The sequence below is a fragment of the Doryrhamphus excisus genome, linkage group LG2 (assembly GCF_037039965.1).
Source record: "Doryrhamphus excisus strain RoL-2023G ecotype Guam linkage group LG2, RoL_Dexc_Guam_v1.1, whole genome shotgun sequence".
Taxonomy (NCBI): domain Eukaryota; kingdom Metazoa; phylum Chordata; class Actinopteri; order Syngnathiformes; family Syngnathidae; genus Doryrhamphus; species Doryrhamphus excisus.
Window position 1 is genome coordinate 23,349,298 of NC_136358.1, and position 13,030 is coordinate 23,362,327.

Sequence of the window (13,030 nt, forward strand, 5' to 3'; positions counted from 1 at the left end):
ATCTGAGATGGATTGGAGGAATTTGGATTTAAAAGTGGTTGTCAGTGCAATGCTCCAGTACCACTGGTAGCTAAACATCACCAGAAGATGATGTTACCACCACCATGTTGGACAGCATCCTGGACAAGGTCAAACTTGGAACCTGCATCTGCAGGTCTTTAGGCGTGCATCCAAAAGACTTTTCCCAAATTCTTCCATTGGCATGGAGCTCCTTCCACTTTTCCATCGTGCGAGTATTGGTCATCAATTATCATCCCAAGAAGCGTTTAATGAAAACTATTCCATCCTGTAAAAAGAATGGTTCAAAGAAATCCTTCGGGGCCCCAAAGGACTATGGCATTCACATCCACGATGAAGCATCTCCTTCATTATCATGTTTTATTTAGCACTGAACGAGTGTATGTGTTCGCTATGTTGTGTTTGTTTTGAAGCCAAAGTGACAAGATGGGCGAGCGCTATGATTTCATATTGTTTGTAGAAGCGACACCTGGTTTGATGTCCTCGGATATGGCTCTGGATGATGATAGCTTTCTGCTTGAAGAACTTGAAATTTCTCCTGCACAGAAAACCTCTGATGTTCCGCTGGATGGTGACTGCGGCCCATGTCTGAGTGCTATTCCACTTCTCCTCCAGCTGCCGGTACAGGAGTTCCTTCAGAAACACCTACAGCACACCGGGAAGCATGAATGCATACTGAACATGAACATACTGAATGTAAAGAGGCAGAACACCATTAGTGGGTGTTGTGGGACTGAGAGAAAGCAGCGGTTCACTGTCTTATAGAGAGAGGCTAAAGTCCAAACCTGGAAACGGCTGAGCTAAAGTAAGGGTGTGTACAGCCAAACCACATGAAAAGATAAGGAAGGAAGTTATAATAGAGACTTAGGAAAAACACTTGGGAAAAACACTTAAGTCACATGATGTCAATATTGATCATAAACTTCTCCAAGTGATGTTGTAGTGTAGACGTTTTTAGTTCAGAGATGACATATTGAAACATAACACCTTTGTCAGTCCCAGCTGGTATTGCCCCTCTTCCGCCCCGAGCAAATCCAAAAGAGTCAGTGCATGGTCTCGGTCTGTCACATGACTGGAGTGCTGGGTGGAGAAGACGCCGTACCTGCCAAATACAAACACCAGCTACAATGGAGTTACTCCTCGTGATTCATTCAGGCTAAGAATGGTTCCATGAAAGAATACCACTCACACAATTCAACATGTCCGAAAAGGAGTAGGAAGAAGCAGTTCTTATTTAATGCCACTCTTCCCCTTATCCGAGCAATTAATGTATTTTCTGGACTGTAAGTCGCTCCGGAGTATAAGTCGCACAATGCCAAAAATGCATAATTAGGTAGAAAAAAACAAACATAAGTCGCACTGGAGTATAAGTCTCACAAGGCCAAAAAATGCATAATTAGTTTGAAAAAAACATACATAAGTCGCACTGGAGTATAAGTCTCACAAGGCCAAAAAATGCATAATTAGGTTGCAAAAAACATACATAAGTCGCACTGGAGTATAAGTCTCACAAGGCCAAAAATGTATAATTAGGTTGCAAAAAACATACATAAGTCGCACTGGAGTACAAGTCTCACAAGGCCAAAAATGCATAATTAGGTATAAAAAACATACATAAGTCGTACTGGAGTATAAGTCTCACAAGGCCAAAAATGCATAATTAGGTATAAAAAACATACATAAGTCACACTGGAGTATACTGTAAGTCGCACAATGCCAAAAATGCATAATTAGGTTGCAAAAAACATACATAAGTCGCACTGGAGTTTTAAGTCTCAGAAGGCCAAAAATACATAATTAGGTTGCAAAAAACATACATAAGTCGTACTGGAGTATAAGTCTCACATGGCCAAAAATGCATAATTAGGTTGCAAAAAACATACATAAGTCGCACTGGAGTATAAGTCGCACAATGCCAAAAATGCATAATTAGGTTGCAAAAAACATACATAAGTCGCACTGGAGTATAAGTCGCACAATGCCAAAAATTCCTAATTAGGTTGCAAAAAACATACATAAGTTGCACTGGAGTATAAGTCTCACAAGGCCAAAATGCATAATTAGGTTGCAAAAAACATACATAAGTCGCACTGGAGTATAAGTCGCACAATGCCGAAAATGCATAATTAGGTTGCAAAAAACATACATAAGTCGCACTGGAGTATAAGTCTCACAAGGCCAAAAATGCATAATTAGGTATAAAAAACATACATAAGACGTACTGGAGTATAAGTCTCACATGGCCAAAAATGCATAATTAGGTTGCAAAAAACATACATAAGTCGCACTGGAGTATAAGTCGCACAATGCCAAAAATGCATAATTAGGTTGCAAAAAACATACATAAGTCGCACTGGAGTATAAGTTTCACAATGCCAAAAATGCATAATTAGGTTGCAAAAAACATACATAAGTTGCACTGGAGTATAAGTCTCACAGGGCCAAAAATGCATAATTAGGTTGCAAAAAACATACATAAGTCGCACTGGAGTATAAGTCTCACAAGGCCAAAAATGCATAATTATGTATAAAAAAACATACATAGGTCGCACTGGAGTATAAGTCGCACAATGCCAAAAATGCATAATTAGGTATAAAAAACATACATAAGTCGCACTGGAGTATAAGTCTCACAAGGCCAAAATACATAATTAGGTTGCAAAAAACATACATAAGTCGCACTGGAGTATAAGTCGCACAATGCCGAAAATGCATAATTAGGTTGCAAAAAACATACATAAGTCGCACTGGAGTATAAGTCGCACAATGCAAAAAATGCATAATTAGGTTGCAAAAAACATACATAAGTCGCACTGGAGTATAAGTCTCACAAGGCCAAAAATGCATAATTATGTATAAAAAAAACATACATAGGTCGCACTGAAGTATAAGTCTCACAAGGCCAAAAATGCATAATTCGGTTGCAAAAAACATACATAAGTCGCACTGGAGTATAAGTGGCATTTTTTGCGGGCAATTTATTTTCCAAACTACTTGACCAAAACAGACATTACGTCCTCTTGGAAGGCAAGTTCTAACAATAAAAGAATAGAGAACAGGCTGAATAGGTGTAAGATATGCTAACACAATGGTTATTCAGCTACACAAAATATAAATAAGAACAATAAGTCGCAGAAACAGCCAACCTATGAAAAAAGTGCGACTTATAGTCCGGAAAATACAGTATATAGATTACCGTATTTTCTGGACTATAAGTCGCTCCGGAGTATAAGTCTCACAAGGCCAAAAATAAAGTGTGATAAAGTGTGTGATGAAGGAATTATGAGGCTGTTCAATTCTGACACTGAAGACGTCGACTTTGGTGGTTTTAGTGTGCAGGAGGAAAATGAAGACAGCAATGAATGACTTTTCTGGTATTAAATTTTAATAATTGTGATTTTAGAAATAAAGGGTGTACTTTTATGGTAGGTATTAGGGATGAGACGGATACATGCATTTTTGTGTACAGCTTTAAGGCTGCGCTCATTTCCGGTTAAACCACACCCAGTTATTCCACAGCCACTCTGTGTACGGATACAGATCCAGATCCAGATCCAGATAGTGTTATACTCAGTCATCCCTAGTAGTTATGTCATTATAACACCAGAGAAGCATTTGGAATGACCACTGTCTTCCCCTAACAAGACCGTAGACCGTACCTCTCAAGGAAGTAGCCGTACAAGAGGCGTATAGGATAACCCTCTTTCCGAACATGGATGGCCTCCAACATCCCAGTCTGCTTAAGCTGGGCTGACACATAATCCACATCAAACATCCCAGGAAGCTAATAAAAGACAGAAGCATGAATTCAGAATGGCAGACATTTCCATACTTGGGTTAATCGTCTTCAATACCAACTGTTACCTTACTGTAGTTTGGCTTGAGACAATGGATGAAAAGGGTTCGACATCTATAGAAACACACAAACACATTATCAAGAAATGATTTAGCCTGAAGGCACTACTGCAGTAATCGTAATGGTTTAGTTTTATTTGATCAGGTTACTATGGAATGCGTCATATAATCAGTTCACAGTTCCACATGTCCAAAAGGAGTAGGAAGAAGCAAAGCTTATTAAATCCTACCCCTCCATCTGGTACTTTTACAGTCCGTTACTGTTACATTTGTTCACTTCCTGTCTTCCTGTTGTGTTTTTTTTTTCTCCCATAACAAAAGGCACTGGCATCATCTGCAAATAATACCAAGTCTTCATAGCTTTGCAGATGCCAATGGTAATTGTGCACGCGGTTCGTAAGTGTATTTGTAAGACGCAAATTTTTAGGGGGGCTTCAGCCACCCCTAAAATGTTCTTAAGTCCCCCTAAATAATTTCATATTTTTTATTGATTTTTAAAAAATTATTGATTTTTTTTAACTAAAAAATATCTCTAAAAAGCCCCCCAAATAATTTGATAATTATTGATTTTTTTTTAATTTTTGATTTTTTTATTTTTTTTGTACAAACAAATATCTGACAAATTTCATATAATAGGGCAAAAGCAGGCAAATAAGCAAGCCAATAAGCAAGCTAATGCTAGCCTAAATAATTTGATGTTCTTTTTATAGATTTTTTTTTCCCCCAAAAAATTTGACAAATTTTATATAATAGGGCAAAAGCAGGCAAATAAGCAAGCCAATACTAGCCTGGCTTTATCGTTGGTTTTATGTATTTTTATACTTTGGATACTTCCTTCTCATTTTTGTTCAACTTTCCCCTGAAATTTTTGTATTAAATTCATATGCAGACTTAAACCCAGTGGCGTCATTAGGCCTATTTTAGGGGGGCTTCAGACCCCCCTAAAATGTTCTTAAGTCCCCCTAAATAATTTGATATTTTTTATTGATTTTTTATTTATTTATTTTTACAACCAAAAAAAATCTGACAAATTTTCTATAATAGGGCAAAAGCAGGCTAATAAGCAAGCCAATAAGCAGCCTAATACTTACTTACTAGTAGTAGTAATATCACTCCCTAACCCCCTAAAATGTTCCTAAGCCCCCCTAAATAATTTGATATTTTTTATTTATTTTTTAAATTCTTTATTGATTTTTTTTTTAACAAAAAAAAATCTCTGACAAATTTCCTATATTAGGGCAAAAGCAGGCTAATAAGCAAGTCAATAAGCAGCCTAATACTAGCGTACTAGTAGTAGTAATATCACCCCCTAAAAAATTTGATCTTTTAAAATTTTTTTATTGATTTTTTTTTTTACAAAAAAAAAAAACAAATTTCAAAGATTATGGCAAAAGCAGGCTTATAAGCAAGCCAATAAGCAGCCTAATACTAGCTTACTAGTAGTAGTAATATCATCCCCTAATCCCCCAAAATGTTCTTAAGCCCCCCTAAATAATTTGATATTATTATTGTTTTTTTTAATTTATCGATTTTTTTTATATTTTTTACAAAAAAATCTCTGACAAATTTCATATATTAGGGCAAAAGTAGGCTCCTGGATGCTAAGCCCCCCCGTCCTCAGAACCTAGTGACGCCCCTGGACGAGACAATGTATGAGATTAAATGACAAGATTTCAATATTAATTTGAAGAAAAGTACTTTGAAGCGACCCGGCAGAAACTGACACCAGACCTGTTTAGCGCCCCAAACCCAAGATGGCCAAAGGCTGTCCTGGAGATTTCACAACACCGCCGAAGACTACAATGTGGTACCTTTCCAAGCGGTTGGTGAGTTCCGTGAGGGAATGTAGGAAATGCGATGCGGCGGTTGATGACTGCTGGTGAAAACCTTTCCTTCTCCAGTCTAACTCTCTTTGTTGCACGTATTTGGTCTTAACCTTTCCGAACAGCTCCGACACCATCTGATAGGCAGCCACGTACCAAGGAGGAAAAAAATCATCATTACTATTGCCGTTCACAGGTAATTTTGAAATATGATTAATCCCATTGACTAAATAGCCAATCCAGTTGTTTCACCTTTAAATGACTGCTGGCAAAAAGTTCCACCACTTCTGTTTTGAATTGGTCGTGGTTCTTATTAAGAAAATTGTGGACCTGAGAAAAGGAAATACTTTTAGAAAAGCCCGAGAACCGCATATTTATTGCAGGTTGACTCGTACCTGGTAGGTGACTGTCCCAGCGTAGTGGTAGATGGTAAATGCTGGCACAGGCTTTGTGGGCTTGGCATAGTAAGGACTGTTTCCATGGTGGTAGTGGCACTTCTGGAGGAAGGTGTGATCGGTGGCCTGTGGAGATAAAACTATCAAACCTTGCAGTCCAACAGTGGTGTCATTAGGCCTAAACTCCCTTAAATAATTTGATATTTTTTATAGATTTTTTTTTGATTTTTTATAGATTTTTTTTTTTAACAAAAAATTGTCAGAGATTTTTTTAAACAAAAAAAATCTCTGACAAATTTCATATAATAGGGCAAAAGCAGGTGAATAAGTAAGCCAATAAGCAGGCTAATACTAGCCTAAACAATTTGATATTTTGTATTGATTTTTAAAAAAATATATAGATTTTTTTTTACAAAAAAAATATCTGACAAATTTCATATAATAGGGCAAAATCAGGCTAATAAGCAAGCCAGTTAGCAGGCTAATACTAGCCTAAATAATTTGATATTTTGTATTGATTTTTAATTTTTTTTAATAGATTTTTTTTTTACAAAAAAACAATATCTGACAAATTTCATATAATAGAGCAAAAGCAGGCTAAAACGAGCCTACTAGTAGTAGTAATAATCACCCCCTAACCCCCTCAAATGTTCTTAAGCCCCCCAAATAATGTAATATTTTTTATTGATTTTTAATTTTTTTTGTACAAACAAATATCTGACAGAATAGGGCAAAAGCAGGCGAATAAGCAAGCCAATAAGAAAGCTAATATTAGACTAAATAATTTTATATTTTTGTAATTGATTTTAAAAAATAATTTATAGATTTTTTTTTACAAAAAAAATTTAAAAATTTTATATAATAGGGCAAAAGCAGGCTAATAAGCAAGCCAATAAGCAGGCTGCTACTAGCCTACTAATAGTACTAATAATCACCCCCAAACCCCTAAAATGTTCTTAAGCCCCCTGAATAATTTGATATTTTTTATTGATTTTTTTTTTTATCGATTTTTTTTGTACAAAATAAATATCTGACAAATTTCATATAATAGGGCAAAAGCAGGCAAATAAGCAGGCTAATACTAGCCTACTAGTAGTAGTAATAATCACCCCCAAACCCCCTAAAATGTTCTTAAGCCCCCCTGAATAATTTGATATTTTTTATCGATTTTTTTGTACAAAAAAATATCTGACAAATTTCATATAATAGGGCAAAAGTAGGCTAATCAGCAAGCCAATAAGCAGGCTAATACTAGCCTACTAGTAGTAGTAATAATCACCCTCTAACCCCCTCAAATGTTCTTAAGCCCCCCTGAATTTGATATTTTTTATTGATTTTTAAAAATTTATTGATTTTTTTTTGTACAAAATAAATATCTGACAAATTTCATATATTAGAGCAAAAGCAGGCTAATAAGCAAGCCAATCAGCAGGCTAATACTAGCCTACTAGTAGTAGTAGCCAATAAGCAGGCTAATACTAGCCTAAATAATTTAGCTTACTCCTACTACTACTACTACTACTACTATCAGTAACTAATGGTAGCCTAAAACAATTGAGTATCTCTACTAAATCTGTCCAAAAGTGGGAAAGTTATATCCTGGTTCTTGTTCCTTATTTGTTTTTTGGATTTTTTGAATGTCTACTACATTCATTCATATCCTGTCCACCCCCCCACCGTCCTCAGAACCTAGTGACGCCCCTGCGGTCCAAGACGTGTTGAACACAGACCACAGGGTGAGCTAAACACAAACACTAACGGGTTCCCAGAATTCCTGGAGGTACGGGTCTTGCGAATGGAACTGGATTGCATGAGTATGAACTTCGAGGGCTATCGTTGACCGGAACCATCACCCAATGAACAACCATGACACAAAGAAACTATGTAGAGTACGGATCTAGAACGTGTATTCGCGTACTTGAGGGAGGCAGGTCTGGTCATCGAGTATGCGGAAGATGCCGTATGGCCTGGAGGAGATTAGCTCCAGACAGGGATTGAAGTCCTTCAGCCCCACTGGGTACCACCGGATCTGTTCGGCAGTATACTCATCCTACACAGAAAGAAATAATCACTCGTGTGATATTCATCAAGATGGTTATTTGGACGTGGAAATTTCTTCTCTGCAATGAACCCATCCCAGAAGAGCAGCGGGCAGAAACTGAGGTCCAGAACTTGTTTGTTGGGAAAAGCGGAGTATTTAGAGAACATGCAAAGTTCCCACAGAACGGCCCGAAAGTTGGAAGTGAAGCAGGGATCCAATACACCGATACAACACCTGAATTTGAAATGATACTCGAAAAAAGGATCAAGTTTGAACCCATGAGGAACCCATGTGGAACTATCTAGAATACCGAAGATAACGGGTAGTCCAGGAGTCGCAGTAAAACGTCGACTGGTTGAGCAAACTCCCAAGCATTAAATTTCATAAACCCTTCGAATATCAACCTTGTACTTCGGTACGTGACCAAAAAAAAAAAAAAAAAAAAAAAAAAAATTAAACTATATTAGGAAAGCAGGAAGTGAACAAATGTAACAGTTACTGATTGTAAAAGTACCAGATGGAGGGGTAGGATTTAATAAGCTTTGCTTCTTCCTAATTGCAACTTACGACTGATGACTGCGGCAATAAGTTTTCACCGTTCTGTAGTCCAGAAATTATGATAATCAGAAGCGCAGCAATTTGTTTTTTCAAAAAAAAAAAAAAAAAATCTGACAATATTGACACTTACTACGGTACCCATTATGTCATTGGTTGGTCATATCGCCTCATACTTCGGTACGAGGTACATTATTAAAAAAAACAACAACAAAACATTAAACTGTATTATGGAAAGCAGGAAGTGAACAAATGTAACAGTTACTGATTGTAAAAGTACCAGATGGAGGGGTAGGATTTAATAAGCTTTGCTTCTTCCTACTCCTTTTGGACATGTGGAACTGTGAACTGATTATGTGATGCATTCGATTGTAATCTGATGCATATTCAAATGAAATAAAACCATTACCAAAATATGATTTATTCATACTCACCTGCTCTTGAGTGATCACGGTGCGATTGACAAAGTGCTGCAGGTGCTCATTGGCAAAATTGATACACAACTGTTCAAAGCTGTTGATCCCAAGGTCCTGCACAGGAAATTGTGTATGAATGACACTTCATATATCCTAATAATTGACATGACATTTTGAATTATGGATGTTGAAAGGCGATAAATATTTACTTCAAAGCCGTAAATGTCCACGATGCCCACGGTGCTGTCCATTTCTGTGGGATTCAGCCAGTTATTGATCTGGTCTAACAGCCAGTCAAATAACACAGAATACAAGGCTTTGGCGATGGAATCTCTGCAAGACAGACGAGAAAACTCAACCATTATGATAAGATCTTGGTGGAAACCAGATGGAGAGTCTGGGAACACAACTTGAGAGACGAAGGTGAGGAGTTCGGTCATAAAACTCTTCAATCTTACCTGGATTCTATGGCACTCTCCACCGATAGGGGGCAGTATATCCTGTCGTAGGTTGTCTCCTGTGGACAAGATGGCGGAATCAACAGATACATCTGAACAATACCAGAGGTGGACTGACTGACTGACTGTGATTCGGTGTGTTATGATGGTCTGCAACGCTTCATAAGATATCTGAAGCAACGAGCTGATCCTCCTGGCTTCGGACTCGCTGTAGATGCGAGCCACCTCAAACGACTCACTCTGAAAGCACAATGACCGATGTTTGGAACTGATGTCCGTCCAATGTTCTAAGATAGGACATACCTCATGTGAACTGAAGCAGATGTTGCCCAGCTGTAGAATAGAAGAAAGTATGGCCCATACGGTGAAGGTCTGGTCAGCACTGAGACCGATTTTGTCAAAGCATCGAACTAACGACTGGAAGTCTTGTCTGTCCCGCTTGCCCTTCAACTCGCATGCACCACCCTAGGTATGCAGACACATCGAGTACATGTACTGCCAAAAAAACATGGCACAAAGGCTTATGGTAGTACTTGGTTGAGGTAGTAGTAAGTCTCGGGTCCCTGAAGGTACAGGTCTTGCTTGTTCCACTCGGTCATACCTGCCAAAAGCTCATAGAAAACATGGTAGTTCCTCTCCCCGATGGCCTGAACAAGGAAACCAAATGAATTGGGATTTAGAATTTGATGCCGGTGCAGTACCTCAACTGACTGCGGAGAATAACAATAGAGTAGTAGCGGTTGTCACTCAGTAGTAGTATCCTCAGTAGTAGTATCCTCAGTAGCTGCTATGGACTCCGTCCCTTCCTTTATGGAAGCTAATTGTCGTGTATCTTGCTTGCAGAGACACTGAAATCTATATATTTGCAAGTTTTTTTTCCTTGACAAACCCTGCAATGTTGACGAAATGTTGTGTGGTTGTAAGGATTAATTACGGGATAAATTAATCTTTGGTTTGTTACATAAATGGGTAGGGAAATTGCAACGACTGACGACTGCGGCAATAATTTTTCACCGTTCTGTAGTCCAGAAACTATGATAATCGGAAGCGCAGCAATTTTTTTTTTTTTTTACAAATAAAAATATCTGACAAATTTCATATAATAGGGCAAAAGCAGGCTAATAAGCAAGCCAAAAAGCAGGCTAATACTAGCCTACTAGTAGTAGTAATAATCACCCCCTAACCCCCTAAAATTTTTTAAGCACCCCAAATAATTTGATATTTTTTATTGATTTTTTTAATTTTTTTTATTGATTTTTAAAAGATTTTTGTACAAACAAATATCTGATAAATTTCATATAATAGGGCAAAAACAGGCTAATAAGCAGGCTAATACTAGCCTACTAGTAGTACTAATAATCACCCCCTAACCCCCTAAAATGTTTTAAGCACCCCAAATAATTTGATATTTTTTATTTGTTTTTTTTATTTTTTATTGATTTTTAAAAGATTTTTGTACAAACAAATATCTGACAAATTTCATATAATAGGGCAAAAACAGGCCAATAAGCAGGCTAATACTAGCCTACTAGTAGTACTAATAATCACCCCCTAACCCCCTAAAATTTTTTAAGCACCCCAAATAATTTGATATTTTTTATTGATTTTTTTTATTTTTTATTGATTTTTAAAAGATTTTTGTACAAACAAATATCTGACAAATTTCATATAATAGGGCAAAAACAGGCTAATAAGCAGGCTAATACTAGCCTACTAGTAGTAGTAATAATCACTCCCTAACCCCCTAAAATGTTCTTAAGCCCCCCAAATAATTTGACATTTATTGATTTTTTAAATTTTTTTTGTACAAACAAATATCTGACAAATTTCATATAATAGGGCAAAAGCAGGCAAATAAGCAAGCCAATAAGCAAGCTAATACTAGCCTAAATAATTTGATGGTTTTTATTGATTTTTAATTTTTTTTTATAGATTTTTTTTTTTTACAAAAAAAAATTGACACATTTTCTATAATAGGGCAAAAGCAGGCTAATAAGCAAGCCAATAAGCAGGCTACTAGTAGTAGTAGTAATAATCAGAAGAAGAATAATGATGACAGTAATAATAATAGGCTACTAGGTACTATGGTACCCATTATGTCATTGGATGGTCATATCACCTTGTACTTCGGTACGAGATACATTATTAAAAAATAAAAAAATACCTCAAACTGTATTATGGAAAGCAGGAAGTGAACAAATGCAACAGTTACTGATTGTAAAAGTACTAGATGGAGGGGTAGGATTTAATAAGCTTTGCTTCTTCCTACTCCTTTTGGACATGTGGAACTGTGAACTGATTATGGGATGCATTCAATTGTAATCTGATGCATGTTCAAATGAAATCAAACCATTACCATTACCAATGTCAGACATGTCATCCTGCACTCACGGTGTATTCAGTCTTCTCACCTGGAAAACAATCCTGGATTTTTCAAGGAGATACTTGGACAAGGAGGTCCCCACAACAACACCACTGCCAAGAAAAGAAACAGTTTCAACATCACATTACAGCAGCTCGACATTCCAAGACCGCCCGCGAAGAGCCAGTAAGCGTCACGGAAAAATGTAAAAAAACCTGGATTATGCTGGTGCGTCAAGGCGCCACTGTACTGTACACTACGCCAGCTCGCTCCTCCCGTCCAAATCCTCCTGTTTACTTGACGCTTTCCGTTCTCTTCTGATGTAGAAGCAACAAACGTAATACTAACTACTTGACGCAGCTTTGAATGTGATAATCCCACAAATGTAATAAATTTCCCACAAACGTAATAAAATTTGCCTACTGCAAACATAATACTGAAATTCAGTATTACAGTGTGTAAGTCAGTATTATTACATTTGCAGGAAATTCAGTATTACAGTGTGTAAGTCAGTATTATTACATTTGCAGGAAATAATACTATAAATAATACTGAAATAACTATTACCTTTGCAGGAAATTCAGTATTACAGTATGTAAGTCAGTATTATTTCAGTATTATTTATAGTATTATTTCCTGCAAATGTAATAGTAAGTCAGTATTATTACATTTGCAGGAAATAATACTATAAATAATACTGAAATAACTATTACCTTTGCAGGAAATTCAGTTTTACAGTATTATTTATAATATTATTTCCTGCAAATGTAATAAGTATTACATTTGCAGGAAATTATGACATATGTGGGAAAGTGAAAATCTGTAAATGTAATAACTTCCCACAAATGTAATATGAGACAAAATAATGATCTTTGTTGTTGTTTGTTCTTTTAATGAGGGATAAGGTGGAGATGTCAATTTCAGGATTTTAACAAGATAATTATTTTTTTTCTTTTTTGTGTGGAAAAAATATTATTCAAAGAGTATCATTTGAATACATCAAAGAAATCTTTAATTATTAAATTATAATGTATTTTAAATTAAAAAAAGATAACATAATTGTGATAATTGCAATTGTTTTAATAAAATTATTATTACTATTATTAT

General features: G+C 36.4%; 1 protein-coding gene across 1 annotated transcript in view; it reads right to left on the minus strand.

The window, feature by feature from the left end:
* The window catches only part of myo15b (myosin XVB), a 59,864-nt gene that overhangs the window by 36,934 nt on the left and 9,900 nt on the right, over window positions 1-13,030 (minus strand). Inside the window, exons 9-23 of the mRNA XM_078789167.1 lie at window positions 11,973-12,036; window positions 10,095-10,208; window positions 9,865-10,026; window positions 9,688-9,801; window positions 9,562-9,620; window positions 9,313-9,436; window positions 9,122-9,217; window positions 8,010-8,141; window positions 6,092-6,217; window positions 5,949-6,026; window positions 5,685-5,833; window positions 3,883-3,928; window positions 3,678-3,802; window positions 1,006-1,120; window positions 488-663 (exon numbers count right to left, since the gene is read on the minus strand). Of these exons, the coding sequence (XP_078645293.1) occupies window positions 488-663; window positions 1,006-1,120; window positions 3,678-3,802; window positions 3,883-3,928; window positions 5,685-5,833; window positions 5,949-6,026; window positions 6,092-6,217; window positions 8,010-8,141; window positions 9,122-9,217; window positions 9,313-9,436; window positions 9,562-9,620; window positions 9,688-9,801; window positions 9,865-10,026; window positions 10,095-10,208; window positions 11,973-12,036 (1,680 nt within the window). The remainder of the gene's footprint in view (window positions 1-487; window positions 664-1,005; window positions 1,121-3,677; window positions 3,803-3,882; window positions 3,929-5,684; window positions 5,834-5,948; window positions 6,027-6,091; window positions 6,218-8,009; window positions 8,142-9,121; window positions 9,218-9,312; window positions 9,437-9,561; window positions 9,621-9,687; window positions 9,802-9,864; window positions 10,027-10,094; window positions 10,209-11,972; window positions 12,037-13,030) is intronic.